Source organism: Suncus etruscus, chromosome 4 (assembly GCF_024139225.1).
Source record: "Suncus etruscus isolate mSunEtr1 chromosome 4, mSunEtr1.pri.cur, whole genome shotgun sequence".
Lineage (NCBI taxonomy): Eukaryota > Metazoa > Chordata > Mammalia > Eulipotyphla > Soricidae > Suncus > Suncus etruscus.
In genome coordinates, this window is record NC_064851.1 from 115057651 (window position 1) to 115075659 (window position 18009).

Consider the following 18009-nt stretch of genomic DNA (forward strand, 5'->3'; position numbering starts at 1 on the left):
TTATGACTGTAGGTCTCAGATTACACCATGTAAACCCAAATTCCTGCACTCAAGCACTGTGTCTTTTTTCCAAAGACTCTCTAGAGTCTCAAGAATATTGTCGGCGAATGTCACAATGCAGAGGGACCAGAGAATAAACTCTTTTTAGTAACTTACAAATGAAATATTGACTAGAGAGGTATATAAATAAATAAATATTCTTTCTTCCTGGATTACTGAAGTGTGTTCTCTGACTTCTAGAAGTCCTTCGTAGTGCTGAGGTTTTGCTCACATTAAGCTTGGTTGAGAGTTCCTGATAGGTTCCTACCATTTCCTCCTTTCAATTCCCTATTCTCAATCATGATGGTCTGAGGGCCAGAGCCCCACCCTTACACTTAAATTTTCTTTTCAGAGTATAGATCTAAAATATAAAAATTTGTCCCTTCCCTCCCTCCCCCCCAAAAGAAAAAACTATATAAAAATCCAAGTTGAGCTATGTTCTATGCCAACAAAAAGAGAAATTTAGAATAAACACTTGGAGAGAGTTCTTAATCTGGAAAGAAAGGTCTTGGAGCTAGCAAGAGTTACTATTGCTTGCAAATTATTATAGGTTAATTAGGATAGATTTGTTTAATAATTAGATGGAGCAATAGACTGATTAGGATAGATGACTGCAGCGAGACAGTATACCACAGCGACACACCCCATCATTATTTTCAATGTGAAAAAGGGCATTTGTCACCCATACAGACATAGATTAGATCCTGGCATCAGGAATTGTGTTAGAAACTCTATGTAGTTTATCTCAATTATTATCCTTATTCCATGGATAAGGACATTGAAAATTATAGTTTCAAGACCGCACTGCTATTTCGGGATGAATTAGGCCATGTCTGGCCCCTCTGACTCTGAAGGAACAGATGAAGAATTGGGAGGAGGCTGGTTGCCAGGTGACTAGGGACATTGCGGAGTAATCCAGGAGGAAGGGGGGACAGCAAGCAACTAGAGCAAAGAAGGTGTATTTTAGAGAAATTAGCTGGGAGACGAAGCCGACATGTCGTGCTGATCAATTAAACCCAGAGGTGGAAGAAGAGGGATTCTTTTTTGTCTCTGATGTGGAGAGATAATTACTTTTACTGAGGTCACGTTCAATCATTCTTTACTCTTGTAATGGGGTCCCCCTGGTGGTCAAATAAAACCAAAGCTAGATTCCCTTCTATGTGTGCAAACTAAGTGGCAACTAGACCGAATTACAAGCCTGGGGACCAAGGATTCTCTTCTTTTTTTTTTTTATTTTGGGTCACACCCGACGGTGCCCAGAGGTTACTCCTGCTCTGTGCTCATAAATCACTCCTGGCTGACTCGGGGGACCATATGTGATGCTGAATATTTGGATATTTGCTGCATGCAAGGCAAACTCCCTACCAGCTGTGCTATCACTCTGGCCCCTCTGGCTTCTCCCTTTATATGTGGCAAAGAGCGCATCTAAAAACAGCTAAAGTATGAAAAGGGGAAAGGGGTGAAGGTGTTCAAAGGACACATGCTTCCGGTCAGTCTCAGGGCTAGATTCTTTGTGAACTTGTTAATAAAAGAAGGAGCTCCCCAGGAACAATTAGTGTAACCAAATAGGGAAGTGTATTCAAATATCCCAACCCCAGGAGAAAAAATATTTGCTGTATGTATTGTACCTTTATGCTTTGGTTATAGCCTTGGAAACAAACAGGAGGAACTTCCTAAATCAGATAGAGTCTGCACCCATCTGACTCACCAATCAAGAGGAGATGTTGCCATTCTGAGCCTTTAGCACATTCCTGGTTATGCATAAATATCCTGCTTGTTATTAAATACCTAAAGAGTGCAACCTTTAGTTAAGGCCAACAGCTACTCAAAGAGCTGAGAAAAGAGCCCTGGCTTAGTGGCATTTAGGGATTCCTCTTTCACAAGTCCCTGGAGATCAGGGTTTAAGGTATAAAAGCTCTGAGAATTCTCCTCAAGCCACAGCAGTCCTTGTTTCTTTCTCCCAGGAGTGCTAGATGCATGCGTATTCATGGGTCTTATCCATCTGTAAGCTTTTGTAAGCTCCTAATGAAAACAACTGTATTTTCCTGGCTTAATTGCGCATTATTGAGTGTTCTGTCTCTCGTGCTATAAATGTACAGTAATGAGAAATAGTCTGGCCAGCAGGGACCACCAGCCTCCTAGGTGAATAGCAAATCAGCTGTTTTATTGATGTGCTCAGAGAGTACATCTTAAAGGTCAAAACCCACCCTTAAAAGCACTGTAGAAAAGGCCTCTTTATTGTACCCCACACAGATTTGTGTCATCTTGGATAGCAGAAGGGTTTGAGAAGATGGATTATTTGTGATGAATTGGTAATGATGAGAAAAAGAGTGAAGTTTCCCTAGTGCATATTTTTTTGCTCCCCCATATAATTTCCAATCAAAGCTATCTGTTTTCGTTAGTTTCTTTGATTTTAAAGGTCTGTATTGTAGAGGCCTACCAATTGGTACCTTGAACTATTTTTTTTTTTTGGATATGTAGCTGCAAATTGCCAGATGTGGTATGGATGGAAGTGTGTAGGATAAAACTTATGTACAAATAAATCTGCTTTCCATGTATTTTTGTCATCCTCCAACCAAAGAACTTATTAAGTGGGGAACAGGGACCAAAGTCAGTATTCCTCCATATTGATTATCTGGAATCAATTATTCTCTTCAGCTTTCTATAATTTTGGTGATAATGATGTGGCTTCTGCCTCAGACTAGCCAAGTTCACGGTAAAAGGGATGGGGAAGTCATTTTTCTGGTAGTACAGCACACAGCTGAATGATGCCAGAGCACAGGAGTGTGGAAAGTCTCTTCTGCTTGTCTGGTTCTAGGAACTGTCAGTTCTCTGGCCTGGAGGCGCAGAATGGAGAATTTCCAGAATATTGTTACCTAACAGTTGAGACATGCTTCAAGAATTAAGAAAGTAAAAAAAAGTATAGTATTCTAAGCAATTATTAAGAATAACTTGGGGCCGGTGAGATAGCATGGAGGTAAGGCATTTGCCTTTCATGCAGAAGGATGATGGTTTGAATTCCGGCATCCCATATGGTCCCCCATGCCTGCCAGGGGCGATTTCTGAGCGTAGAACCAGAAGTGACCCCTGAGCGCTGCCTTGTATGACCCAAAAAGACAAAAGATAAAATAAAATAAAGAATAACTTAATGCAAATCTTTGACATTGATCATTTAATAGCTATGTATTTTGTCAACTATTTTGTGTTTGAACTATTTATTTTTATATCACTCCAGTTTAGCTTTGTAATTCCTTAAACTTTTACATGCCCCATTACATTTTCTTTTCGGCAACATTTTGGTCAAATTACAAATGTCCTGTAGAAGGATTGTAGTAATGACATCTACAAAAATGTTTATAAATATTTTATAAACATAAATAACTTAGCCCAGACCGTTCCTGAGCTAATGAGTCTGCAATTTATAATGAAGAAATAGATACAATAGTGTGTTTGTGTGAATTGAGGTTCTTAATTTATTTTTTAGACTTGCATGTTTACTTCATGAATTGAATTGTAGTCCTTGATCAGAGAGTTATCTAAACTAATATCATTCTTTTTCTCTTGCACTTCAGTGTCTGACTCAAAACCATTTCCATCCTAACTTACCATGATGGTCATACACATAAAAAGCAAAGTCAAAAGCTTTATCTCTTACCTAACCTGTTCCATGTGCCATGTTCTGTCCAGGTAACCATTCCAACCCAAACCATGAATTTTTATCAGAAATGTTGAGTTGGGGGAAACTGTAGTTGCCTCAAGGTTTTGTGAGTGGACCTTACCTTCCTGTATCCCCAGAACTGGTTACCCTTCATGCCATGGCAGTCATAGAGAGTGACAGGGCTGTTGTGAGAGATGGCATCAAAGCAGAACTTCCGAGTGTGCAGTGGCTCACCAGGCCGGATATCTTCTCTCCATCCAAATGTGAAGAGCTACCAAGGCAACAAGAGCACAAAAACGATAGTGAGTTTACACAGAGAGAGTTAGCAGCAGGCCCTAGTGTGTCATGGAACAATGCGTTGGGATTTACAGGAAAGAACTGGGTCTTGAAATCACTGATGTTGAAAAAGGTGCATGTTGGGGCCGGAGAGATAGCATGGAGGTAAGGCATTTGCCTTTCATGCAGAAGGTCATTGGTTCGAATCCGAGCATCCCATATGGTCCCCCAAGCCTGCTAGGAGCGATTTCTGAGCATGGAGTCAGGAGTAACCCCTGAACGCTGCCGGCTGTGACCCAAAAACCAAAACCAAAACCAAACAAAACAAAAAAACAAAAAACAGAAAACGGTGCATGTCATAGGGGCAACAACAACTGCAACAGAGTAGTCAGAAACCAACAATGAGAGTTTCTGTTAGATCCAGGAAAAATATAAGAGGGAAGAATGAAGTTTGGGAGAGACTTGGGTGCAGTGGCACTATATGTGGTTCCCCAGAAAACCAGGAGTGACCCCTCTGCACAGAGCCAGGAGTAAATCCCAGCACAACTTGGTGTGGCCCCAATTCTTCTCTCGCATCCACAAAGTAGAGAAAGGATGCACCTCTTTAAGGAAGTCTTTAGGTTCATTTAGATAAAATCTTGGGTCAAATTCCACACAGCTTAAATGAGCAGATTAATTGAAAGAAGAGGATACTAATAACTTGAAATATTTAATTTGGATTTCCAGGGCGGGATTCAGAACATAAAAACCGGCCGGCAGACTGCTGCAGAAGCTGGATTCCCTGCTTGGGACATCAGGCGGGGAAAAGACACGAATCTAAGCCTGCGCAGAGGGGCCCAACTGTGAGTGTGAACTGTAAATATCTGTCTACTGTCCTCTTGTGTGAAACTCTTGGGAGTGGAGCAAAAGAGGCTCCAGAAATCTGCTCTCCCTATCCCGGAGGCCATTTCCAGGGCGGGATTCAGAACATAAAAACCAGCCGGCAGACTGCTGCAGAAGCTGGATTCCCTGCTTGGGACATCAGGCGGGGAAAAGACACGAATCTAAGCCTGCGCAGAGGGGCCCAACTGTGAGTGTGAACTGTAAATATCTGTCTACTGTCCTCTTGTGTGAAACTCTTGGGATTGGAGCAAAAGAGGCTCCATCAGAGCCGCTACGCGGCCGTGCGCTCCTTCTAAGAAAAGAACACCATTGCAACAATAAGAAAAAATCACAATAAGAACTGTGCTATATCAGAGAAGCAAGCATTTCTCTCTGGACTGTCTTCTCTGTTGCATGCTCGGGCCTAAGATTTGACCCAGTGTGAGGCTTCATCCACGGAGGACTCCCCTCCCTTAGAGGCAAGCCAGCCCATCCAGAAAGGGAGGAGCCAGAGGAGTGTGCTGCCTACATCATATAGACAATGAATACCACCACAACACGTAGAAAAACCCACAATACAAGTGTGACAATGGGGAAACAACGCAGGCCAGCATCAGACATAGAGAATGAAGATGACAATTCTGAGGACCAGATAATGACTGAACAACTAATCAACCTCTCAGATAAGGACTTTAGACTAGCAATATGGAAGGTGCTCAACAGACTCCAAGAAACCATGGATCGAGTTGAACAGAACACTAATAAGAACCAAGAAAAGATGAAGGCAGAAATGACAAAACTCCAAACTGAAATAACATGTCAACTAACAGGACTGAAAAAGTCAGTAAACGAAGTGAATGACAAAATGGATAAGCTCTGGGACAGGGTATCAGAAGCTGAGAATAGACTTGGTGCTGTGGAAGATGAGATACATAACAATTCCATACAGCAGGAGAGATTGGACAAAAAACTTAAAGCAAATGAGCAGACAACGGAAAAATTAGTCAAAGAATGGGAACAGATGAAAATAGAAGTCTATGATAAGATCAACAGAAACAACTTAAGAATCATTGGCGTCCCAGAGACCCAGGAAGAAAATTCCCAGGAAGAATCAATGGTCAAGAACATCATTAAAGAGAAACTTCCAGAGCTAAAGAATATAGGTGATCAAATCCTGCATGCTCGAAGAGTACCAACCAAAAGAGACCCCAGAAAAACCACCCCAAGACACATCCTAGTCACAATGACAAATCCCACAGATAGAGACAGAATTCTGAAAACAGCAAGATCAAAAGGGGAAATTACATTCAAGCAAGCATCCTTGAGATTTACAGCAGACCTGTCACCACAAACACTCAATGCCAGAAAGCAGTGGTGGGATATTGTGACAAGACTGAATGAAATGAATGCTTCACCCAGAATACTATACCCAGCAAAACTCACTTTCCGGTTTGACGGAAGAATACATGGTTTCACTGACAAAAAGCAGCTCAGAAACTTTACAGACACAAAACCAGTCTTAAGAGAAAAACTGAAAGACCTAATTTAAGACAAGACTAACCAAAAGACACCAAATTTCGATATAAAGATGGCATTAAATCCCAGGACAATTCTTTCTCTCAACGTCAATGGTCTAAATGCACCAGTCAAGAGACACAGAGTGGCTAAATGGATCAAAAAACTCAATCCAACCTTCTGCTGCCTACAAGAAACACACCTGAATAGTCAGAACAAACATAGACTCAAAATAAAAGGCTGGAGAAAAATCATCCAAGCAAACAACACCCATAAAAAAGCTGGAGTGGCCATACTAATATCAGATAATGCAAACTTTATACTCAGGAAGGTTGTAAGGGACAAAGATGGACATTTTATATTAATCAAGGGGTATATAGAGCAGGAAGAATTCACTCTCCTAAACATATATGCACCAAATGAGGGGCCAGCAAAATATTTAATACAACTGTTGACAAATCTGAAAAATAATATCAATAACAACACAATAATTGTGGGGGACCTTAACACGGCTTTGTCAACACTGGATAGGTCAACCAGACTGAAACCCAACAAGAATATACTAGACCTGAGGAGAGAAATGGAAGAAAGAGGCCTAGAGGATATATATAGGACACTCCACCCCCAGAAACCTGGATACACATTCTTCTCCAATGTACATTGGACATTCTCCAGGATAGACTACATGCTGGCACATAAAACATATCTCCATAATATCAAGAGGATAGAAATTTTGCAGACTACCTTTGCTGACCACAAGGCTCTGAAATTATTTGTGAATTCCAAAGGGACTCAGAAGAAAAACATTAACACCTGGAAGTTAAACAGCCTCATACTCAATAACCAGTGGGTCCGAGATGAAATCAAGGAGGAAATCAAAAGGTTCCTGGAAACAAATGACAATAAAGACACAAACTCTCAGAACTTATGGGACACAGCAAAAGCAGTACTGAGAGGAAAATTTTTAGCTTTGCAAGCACACATCAGGAAGGAAGAAGGAGCTTACCTGAGTAGCTTAATGATACAGCTAATAGAACTAGAAAGTGCTCAACAAAAGGACCCAAAAATAGGAAGACAGAAGGAAATAACAAAGCTGAGAGCAGAAATCAATGAAGTGGAAACCCAAAAAACAATCCGAAAGATCAACGAAAGCAGAAGTTGGTTCTTTGAAAAAATAAACAAGATTGATAGACCACTGGCAAACCTAACAAAGAAAGAGAGAGAGAGAAACTTGATAACTCGTATTAGGAATGAAAAAGGAGAGATCACTACTGATATGACAGAGATTCAAAGGGTAATCAGAAACTACTTTGAGAAACTCTACGCCACTAAAAATGAGAACCTGGAAGAAATGGATAAATTCTTGGACTCTTATAATCTTCCACGGTTGAAGGAAGAGGATGTAGCATATCTAAACACCCCCATCACCATTGATGAAATCAAAACGGTAATCAAAGGTCTGCTGAAAAACAAAAGCCCAGGCCCAGATGGATTCACTAATGAATTCTTTCAAACTTTCCAAGAGGAACTACTACCAATCCTGGCAAGACTCTTTCATGAAATTGAACAAACGGAAACACTTCCAAATAGCTTTTATGAAGCCAACATCACCTTGATACCTAAACCAGACAGAGATGCTACAAAAAAAGAAAATTACAGACCAATATCGCTGATGAATGCAGATGCAAAGATCTTCAACAAAATCCTGGCAAATAGGATTCAATGCCTCATTAAGAAGATCATCCACTACGATCAAGTAGGTTTCATCCCAGGAATGCAAGGCTGGTTTAACATCCGTAAATCCATCAACATCATACACAACATCAATAACAAGAAAAATAAAAACCACATGATCATATCAATAGATGCAGAGAAAGCATTTGATAAGGTCCAACACCCATTCTTGATCAAAACTCTCAGCAAGATGGGAATGGAAGGAACCTTTCTCAATCTAGTTGAAGCCATCTACCACAAGCCAATGGCAAATATTATCCTCAATGGAGAAAAACTAAAAGCCTTCCCTCTAAATTCTGGTACAACAAGGCTGTCCTCTCTCACCACTCCTATTCAACATAGCACTGGAAGTACTTGCTATAGCGATTAGGCAAGAAAAAGATATCAAGGGAATTCAGATAGGAAAGGAAGAAGTCAAGCTCTCACTGTTTGCAGATGACATGATACTCTACTTAGAAAACCCTAAAGACTCCACCAAAAAGCTTCTAGAAACAATAGACTCATATAGCAAGGTGGCAGGCTACAAAATTAACACACAAAAATCAATGGCCTTTCTATACACCAATAGCAATAAGGAAGAAATGGACATTAAGAAAACAATCCCATTCACAATAGTGCCACACAAACTCAAATATCTTGGAATCAACTTGACTAAAAATGTGAAGGACCTATACAAAGAAAACTATAAACCTCTGCTCCAAGAAATAAGAGAGGACACGCGGAAATGGAAACGCATACCCTGCTCGTGGATTGGCAGGATTAACATCATCAAAATGGCAATACTCCCCAAGGCATTATACAGATTTAATGCTATCCCTCTAAAGATACCCATGACATTCTTCAAAGAAGTGGATCAGGCACTTTTGAAATTCATTTGGAACAATAAACACCCTCGAATAGCTAAAGCAATCATTGGGAAAAAGAATATGGGAGGAATTACTTTCCCCAACTTTAAACTGTACTACAAAGCAATAGTTATCAAAACAGCATGGTATTGGAATAAGGACAGGCCCTCAGACCAGTGGAATAGACTTGAATACTCAGAAAATGTTCCCCAGACATACAACCACCTAATTTTCGATAAAGGAGCAGGAAACCCTAAATGGAGCAGGGAAAGCCTCTTCAACAAGTGGTGTTGGCACAATTGGATAGCCGCTTGCAAAAAATTGAACGTAGACCCCCAGCTATCATCATGCACGAAGGTAAAATCCAAATGGATTAAAGACCTCGATATCAGCCCCAAAACCATAAGATATATAGAACAGCACATAGGCAAGACACTCCAGGACATTACAGGCATCTTCAAGGAGGAAACTGCACTCTCCAAGCAAGTGAAAGCAGAGATTAACAGATGGGAATATATTAAGCTGAGAAGTTTCTGCACCTCAAAGGAAATAGTGCCCAGGATACAAGAGCCACCCACTGAGTGGGAGAAACTATTCACCCAATACCCATCAGATAAGGGGCTAATCTCCAAAATATACAAGGCACTGACAGAACTTTACAAGAAAAAAACATCTAATCCCATCAAAAAATGGGAAGAAATGAACAGACACTTTGACAAAGAAGAAATACAAATGGCCAAGAGACACATGAAAAAATGCTCCACATCACTAATCATCAGGGAGATGCAAATCAAAACAACGATGAGATACCACCTCACACCACAGAGAATGGCAAACATCACAAAGAACGAGAACAAACAGTGTTGGCGGGGATGTGGAGAGAAAGGAACTCTTATCCACTGCTGGTGGGAATGCCGTCTAGTTCAACCTTTATGGAAAGCGATATGGAGATTCCTTCAAAAACTGGAAATCGAGCTCCCATATGATCCAGCTATACCACTCCTAGGAATATACCCTAGGAACACAAAAATACAGTACAAAAACCCCTTCCTTACACCTATATTCATTGCAGCACTATTTACCATAGCAAGACTCTGGAAACAACCAAGATGCTTTTCAACAGATGAATGGCTAAAGAAACTGTGGTACATATACACAATGGAATATTATGCAGCTGTCAGGAGAGATGAAGTCATGAAATTTTCCTATACATGGATGTATACGGAATCTATTATGCTGAGTGAAATAAGTCAGAGAGAGAGAGAGAAAAACGCAGAATGGTCTCACTCATCTATGGGTTTTAAGAGAAATGAAAGACATTCTTGCAATAATAATTTCCAGACACAAAAGTGAAAAGAGCTGGATGTTCCAGCTCACCATAGGAAGCTCACCACAAAGAGTGATGAGTTTAGTTAGAGAAATAACTACATTTTGAATTTTCCTTATAATGAGAATGTATGAGGGAAATGGAGAGCCTGTTTAGAGTACAGGCGGGGGTTGGGTGGGTAGGAGGGAGACTTGGACATTGGTGATGGGAATGTTGCACTGGTGATGGGTGGTGTTCTTTACATGACTGAAACCCAAAAACAATCATGTATGTAATCAAGGTGTTTAAATAAAAAAATAAAAATAAAAAAAAATATATTCTCAGACAAAAAAAAAAAGAAATATTTAATTTGGGCCAGAGAGATATGTAGATATTAGAGAGCCTGATTTACTGGTGCCATTACTCCTGTCCTGTACAGACTAGGTGACCCATAGACATGAGTGCAGGTGTAGCCTCTGAACCTCATCCAATCCCACACCCCTTAAAACTGCAATTTAAATGCAAGTTGAGTTTAATGGTAGATTCAATAGATTGTTTATCATTTTGTATATATCAGTAGTTTAAATTTTTTCTCTTAGGCTGCTGAGATGCTTTCTAATGTCATTTGTTCTTTCCTAATCTCCATGTCAACCCAATATGACATTAAACCTCTCATGCATTAAGTTCGCATTCTTGTTAAACAGAACAGGCTGCTCTGGTGAAAGTATTTTTATTGTTTGATGTAGGTGCATTTTTGGTGATAGGCATAGTTTGCCCCCTACTCGCAGGCTCTTCTTTTCATAAGACTATTTAGATCTTTCTCAATGCAGGATCATACATATCATGATCCTATGTTCTCCCAACACCAGCTACACCTCCAAACCCTCAGTTTCAGTGGCTATTGATGTCTCTCCTTTCTTCTTTTGAGTGACACTTTCAAATAGATGCAGAGGACCAAAGAGCAAGGATAGTAGATAAGAAAGCTGTCTGGCACATAGTTCAGTTCACTCACCTTCCACACCTGGCAGAAACAAGATCACTGTTGGGTGTGTCCCCCAAACCAAACAACAATAGCTGCAAGAAAATATGCAATTCCCAGTTCTTAGTTTTTGTAGTAAATGTAATAGTGTGTGTGTGTGTGTGTGTGTGTGTGTGTGTGTGTGTGTTTGATGTGTAGTGGGTCTCTTGTTGTCTACCCGGATATGAATAATGTCAGGACACTTGGTATCTATTTTCCTCTTGACAACAGACCAGGAAGAGGGCTGACAATAGTGTTCTCTCTGTGGGTCGTTACATTTTATTGCTTTGCTTGGTGATTGGTTAGCAGAAAGCAGAGCTAGTACATCTTCCTCCTGGCACTTTGTACCCTGTGGAGTTATGCTCAGTGGCTGGGAGGGAGTGACGGAAGGAAGGCTGCATCCTAGTAACTTTGGGAACCCTCCCCAGTATCCATTTCCTTCCCGGCCTGTTGCCCAGCTGCTCGCAGGCTCCTAGAAGGGCACATTTCTCTGCTTCTTCCGCAGGACCCAGGCCGGCTGTCTGCAAGGCTTCCTGCACTCAGAGAACATGGCAACAAGATCTCTGTTCTCCCCCCACCCCCATCACTAGAGGTCTCTTTGTTGCTTCCCTTTCTGTACACACCTACTATGGTCTTGAAGAATATCTTTGAGACCTTCCTCTTTTACTGGGCTCTTTTTTTTTCTGTTTTGCACCCTAAAGAAAACAGAAAGTCAGTGCACTCTGGCTCTATACTCTCTCACAGCTGAAAGCAGGCGCTGGGAATAGGACCCACATCCGGGCTCTGTCCAGAGAAGTCAGAGTCTCCTCAAGATGCACCCAAGGATGCCCATGGTGCCTGGAAACTATTCTTTCACTAGTGCTGAGTTTTTGCCATTTTGTGGGGTATCTGTGGATGGTGGATAATTTTACTCCATTAATTGCTCTTTTTTGGGGGTGTTCTGTATTGGGAGTGTGAGGGTGCTCTCAAACAGTGCTCAGGAGGCCTGTGGTCCCCTTCTGGAGATACTCAGCCAATCAGGTCAGGGTTCCTTCCATGACAGAGCGGAAGCTTATGTGCTACTCATGATCTGTAGGGCCAAAGGAGACTAGGTCACCAGTCCTGGGGCATCCAGGGTTGATGGTCTTGGATGCTTGGGGCATTTGCACACAGGGCCTATCTTGGGTCGTGGGCTACCTCAGGTCCCTTTGATGATTTTGCATGAAGAAGAATACCTATATCTTTCATTCCTCATTACTTTTATTTTTTTTGCTCATCCAAGAACTTTAATAGAAATGTTAAAATCGAATGGGTTCCTATTTTTGTCATTAACACATGGACTAAAACACAGTTTCTTATAGTTAACACAAGGCTGCATGCCAGACTTTAACCTCTAAATTAATATATGGTGATTTTTAAAAAACATCCTTTCAACATCTGTTAGTGTCTCCACAACTGGATTTTTTTTTTTTTTTTTTTTTTGGCCACATCTGATAGTGCTCAGGGATTAGTTTTGGCTATGTGCTCAGAAATTACTCCTGGAAGTTATGGAAACTCCATGAAATTTCAGGGATTGAACCCAGGTCATCCGCGTGCAAGACAAGCACCGTAAGCACTATACTATTGCTCTGGCCCCTACAGATGGATTTTCAGTGCCTGGAGACTTGTCTTCTGCTTCTGCAGTTGTCTGCTTATCTAGTGCTGCCCTCTGGTGTCTATTTCCTGAATTACATGCCATATAGTTTATTAATTTTTTTTCTGCTTTGTTTTGGATTTTTGCCCTAGGGGGAAAACAATGAACCAATATTTTGCAGTGTATGCAGCAGAGTCAGTTCTGTTGATATTTGTTTTCAGCAGCATTTTTCAATCAGGCATATATTTCATCGCAGAACATTCCAGGGGATAGAAATAGGAAATCAGATTTAGGCATTTCAGTTTACATCCCATCAACCATCTTGGCTGGGTGAAATTCCAGATGGGGTGAGAAGAGAGGGAAGCAAGAATGTAGCTTAATAGTGGACACACTGCTGTTTTTTCCTTAAGTGATATTATTTTAGAAAATTACATTATAAAATAAAGAAACTCTATGTACTAATAGATGTGACACCCATTCTCCCCTTGCCCACTTGGGGGCCTAAAACAGCTGCATTGCAGATGTGAGACTGTGGGTACAAGCTCCCACATACTGTATGATCTGTGACTCTGACTAGAGTCACAATTGATATTTTTACGCTCCTTTATTTTATTTTATTTTATTTTTGTGTAACAAGATTGCTTTTATCGACACTTAAGAATATGTGTGGGGAGAAAGAGAGGAACTACTAATCAAGAGAAAACACGAGCATCTCCAGAGTGGAAAAAACAAAGCAGCACCTGATATAGGTGTTTTAGGAAGAACAGACTGCAAGAGTAAACCTTCTTCTCCCTCTCTCTCATAATTTCTTTATTTAAGCATTGTGATTAGAGAAATGCTCATGTTGGGTTTCAGTCATCAAAGTACACCACCCTTCACCAGTGAGACTTTCCCGCCCCATTTCCCTCCTCCTTCACCTCTGCCTGTCTTCAGGATAGACATTCTATTTCTCTCTCTCCGTATCATTATCATGGAAGTTGTCAGTGCTCTAACTGCACTCACCACTTTTGGTGGTAAGTTTCATGTCATGGGCTGCTACTTCCAGCCTACATCTCTATTATCTCTGGGTATTTTTATCATGCTGTCTTTTACTTTTTTTTTTAAAACCCATAAATGAGTGAGATTACTTTGTGTCTATCTATCTCTCTGACTCATTTCACTCAGCATAATAAATAGTTTCCATGTCCATCCATGTACAGGAAAATTTCATGACTTCATTTTTCCTAATGGCTGCATAGTATTCCATTGTGTATATGTACCACAGTTTCTTTAGCCACTCATCTGTTGTTGGGCATCTGGGTTATTTTTAGATTCTGGCGATTGTAAATAGCACTACAAGCTCCCTTCTCATTATTATGTTTATTTAATTTTGGTCACAACAGGTGTGTTCAGGGCTTACTCCTGGCTCTGTGCATAGGGCTAACATCTGATGGGCTTGGGGGTCCTTATGGGATGCCCTGGATTGAGCCTGGTATGATCATATGCAAAGATAAGTGTTCTACCTGCTGTCCTATTGCTCTAGCTCCTTTTCCCTTATTTTTTTGTTTTGTTTGGCATTACTCCTGGCTCTGTGATTAGGAATTACACCTGGTGGTAACTGGAGAAACCAATTGGAATATTGGTGATCAATCCCCGATAGGCCCCATGCAAGGCAAAAACCTTCCTGGCTGTTCCATTTCTCTAGCCCTAATGTCTCATTTTTTTAAATAATAATTTTTTTATTTAAGCACCACGGTTAAAAATATGTTTATAGTTAAGTTTCAGCCATCGGTGTACAGTTTCCATTTTTTTTCAGAATACTTCAATACATGATATCTGCTCTGAGGAGAAAGAGAAAGGGTAAATGATTCCCTTCAGCACAGAGCTGGTTAGTGAGCGATTAGAATCTTACTCATATTCCAATACCCTATAGAAATTCTCAGTGACTATCACAGCACTACTCCCTCCCATGGCTCCCCATGGGGGAGAGACATCCCACCTGCTCATGAGACCATGTCCTTTCCGAGCCGTCCTTGACACAGATGTCCAGCCTCAGTTCCGTCCCAGTGGCCCCATGTTTGCTGTCGATACACAGGTTGGCTGCCACATTGCGAATCTATGGAAAAATAAAGGTAGTAAGATTGGGAGCATCTTTTTCCCCTCTTGTTCTACTCCTGGATTTGGATATGCTGCTCTATGTTTGGTTACTGTATTATTTTACAATAATACATGTTTTGAACGAGACCTTCAACAGACATGCAACTTCTAGAAAACCATCAGTAAACTCAATAGAACATAGCTTACAAAATTCTGTTGACCAGGAGATGATCAAATAGCAAAACTACAGCTAGCTGTGTAAAAGATGCATGGAAAAACATAGGGTTAATGCATCTGTACTAAGAATTGATCAGCTGGGATGGAGATCAGATCTCAAGCAAGAGGAGGTGGATGCAGAGTGTGGAATTGATCAGCTGGGATGGAGATCAGATCTCATGCAAGAGGAGGTGGGTGCAGAGTGTAGTGGAAGAGGGGGCTGATAAGCACCCCAAAGTTCTCTACTACTCATGGAGACCTTAATTTCATGTTCACAATGATGATCTAAGTCTTCTGCTATCAACATTTAGCGATTCTCCTGAATGAAAATCACTTCCCTTGAGTTGTGGCATAAAGAGAAAAAATAGTATTATTGGAGTGATCCTGTCACACAAGAATATTTCCTATGTAAAACCTGAAGCTTGAAATATTTCAGAATGAGAAAAAATGGTCCCACATTGTGGTCTTGGACACTGCCTATGAACACTGGCATCAGATACTGAGTAGTTAGGGCTGGGAAAAAGTAGATGGTAAAAAGTTTTGATACCAAGAGAGAGCAGTAAGTTTGGATAAAGACAAGCCCTTGTCACATCTTCCTGCTTGAAGATTTTATTACATTGGTTGGCATGAGAACCACATGCTATAGAAGAGATGGATATCATTTATAGTTGACTGCTTTTGTCGATAAATAAGCTGTAATCTCTACCTTTTTTATGCATTATGCAATCCTGAATTTTAATAGTCTCCTTACATCTAGTCAATAAAAAAAGGTAAAGTTGGGAATTTCTTAGACAGAAGGCTGCATAAACGGCCCTATTCCAAGGAGGATAGGACAATCAAGCAGAGAAAGCAGATTTCTTTTATGAGATCTACTGGGTGTTTAGAAAGAAATAGAAGTGCTGATGTGCGATGGGTAGAGGCAGTTGGTTACCATTTCACACTCTCTGGGAATAGAATCACTCAGAGGAGAGTGTTGTGGGTGGGGACCAACTTCCTCATTCAGAGAATTTGGCAAAAGCATCAGTTCATCTTCCATGATTTCACCTCTTTCAGTGTCTCTGTCCCATGCCAGGAGAATATGGGATAATAGCCTATCGGTCTCCTGAGCAACGCCAGGGGTGATCCTTGAGCACAGAACCAGTAATAACTCCTGAGCATTACTGGGTATAGCCCCAAAACAAAAATTAAAAAAGAAAAGAAAAGCAACAATTCTGGGATCAAGTTGGCAAAATAGTAAATGGGGCTCAGCATAAAATAATTAAATAGTCTTGTAGACATGTGCTTTTTTTATTTGAGACTATGTTCCATTTTTCACTGTTTTATTTTGTCTTCTGCTTAAATTAAGGTTAAACTCAATGTCCTTCACTTTCCCCAGCCCCTCCCAGCAAAGAGATTGGACCTTTTGTAAAATCATTTCAAAAGGATGCAGGGAGAGCCAAGGTTAAGGGGTTCCTTTTGCTTTCACTGCCTGGAGCCTGCTGCTCTCTGGCAAGCTCCTATTTGATATGCTTATCTGGGCCTTGTGTGGGTTTCTGAGACTCTTTCACTATAACGCTGTCTGACAGGCTCCAGGAGATCTCTCCTTTTATTCTTGGGGCCACTTAATTCCCAGACATGTTCTTCTTGTGGAGCCAGCATCACTGTCTTCCAAAGATGTCTGGTGTGCCCCACTGTTCCTGTCACCTAAGTTTAGGGGCACTCGACCGACAGTGCCAGACGGGGGAGGGCAAAGCATCTGCCTTTTAGATTATTCGTCCTCTTCTACCAAGGGCCATGCTGCTCCCTTTTCCAGGGACTCTGCTCTTGTGAAAGGAAGAAGTTTCAGTGTCTCAGAATAGCTGGAAATGATCACTCTGGACAAGAACTGGGTGCTGAAAGGAGATAAAGTAATAGGCATGATGTTACCTTCAGTAACAGTATTGCCAACCACAGTGTCTAAAAGGAAAAACAAATCAAAGAGAGAGAAGATAGAAAAGAAAAAAGAACCTCAAGGAGAGAGAAGACAGGAGAGGGATAAGAGAAAATAAAAGAAGATAAAGGAGGAGAAGGAGGAGAAAGGAGAAGGGGAAGAAGGAAAAGAAGGAGAAGAGAAGGGGGAGAAGGAGGAGGAGAAGGAAAGGAAGAAGGAGAAGAAGAGGAGAAGGAGAAGAAGAAGGAGAAGGGAAAAGGAGGAGGAGAAGGAAAAGAAGGAGGAGGAGAAGGAAAAGGAGAAGGAGAAGGAGGAGTAGAAGAAGGAAAAGAAGAAGAGGAAGGAGGAGAAGGGGAAGAAGGAAAAAGAAGAGGAAGGAGAAAAAAGAAGAAGAAAGAGGAGGAAGAAAGGGAAGAGGAAGAAGAGGAAGGAGGAGGAAGAAGGAAGAAGAGGAGGAGAAGGAGAAGGGTAAGGAGGAGAAGAGGAAGGAGAAGAGGAAGGAGGAGAAAGAAGAAAAGGAGGTGGAGGAGGAGAAGGAGAGGAGGAAGAAAGGGAGAGGAAGAGAGGAAGGGGTGGAAGAAAGGAAGGGGGAGAAGAGGAAGGAAGAGGAAGAAGGAGGAGGAAGAAGGTCTGCCCTAGAGGAAGGCTCAGGGGAGAGCTGGATGCCTACCCGGGACATTGATGGCAGGAAATGTGCACTGGTGAAGGGTGTTGGGCACTCAATCATGAACAACTTTGTAACTGTGAAAAACAAAGCACCCAGCTGTATTATGAACAACCTTGTAACTCTGCTGTTTAAATAAAGTGATTAAAAAAGCACATTCAGTTTTTCATGGCCACTCTGCAGATGGATCCCTACCCCAGCCTGTCAGAAAAGCCCCATTTTGTTCCTCAATGACATAAGCTCCAGCGAACACTGGCCATCCATGGGAGGAGACCCTGTG

The 18009-nt window shown here is 41.2% G+C and overlaps 1 protein-coding gene across 1 annotated transcript in view; it reads right to left on the reverse strand.

The window, feature by feature from the left end:
• GALNTL6 (polypeptide N-acetylgalactosaminyltransferase like 6) overlaps positions 1-18009 on the reverse strand; it is a 756971-nt gene that overhangs the window by 15853 nt on the left and 723109 nt on the right. Inside the window, exons 10-11 of the mRNA XM_049772673.1 lie at positions 14843-14959; positions 3819-3968 (exon numbers count right to left, since the gene is read on the reverse strand). Coding sequence (XP_049628630.1) covers positions 3819-3968; positions 14843-14959 — 267 coding nt within the window. The remainder of the gene's footprint in view (positions 1-3818; positions 3969-14842; positions 14960-18009) is intronic.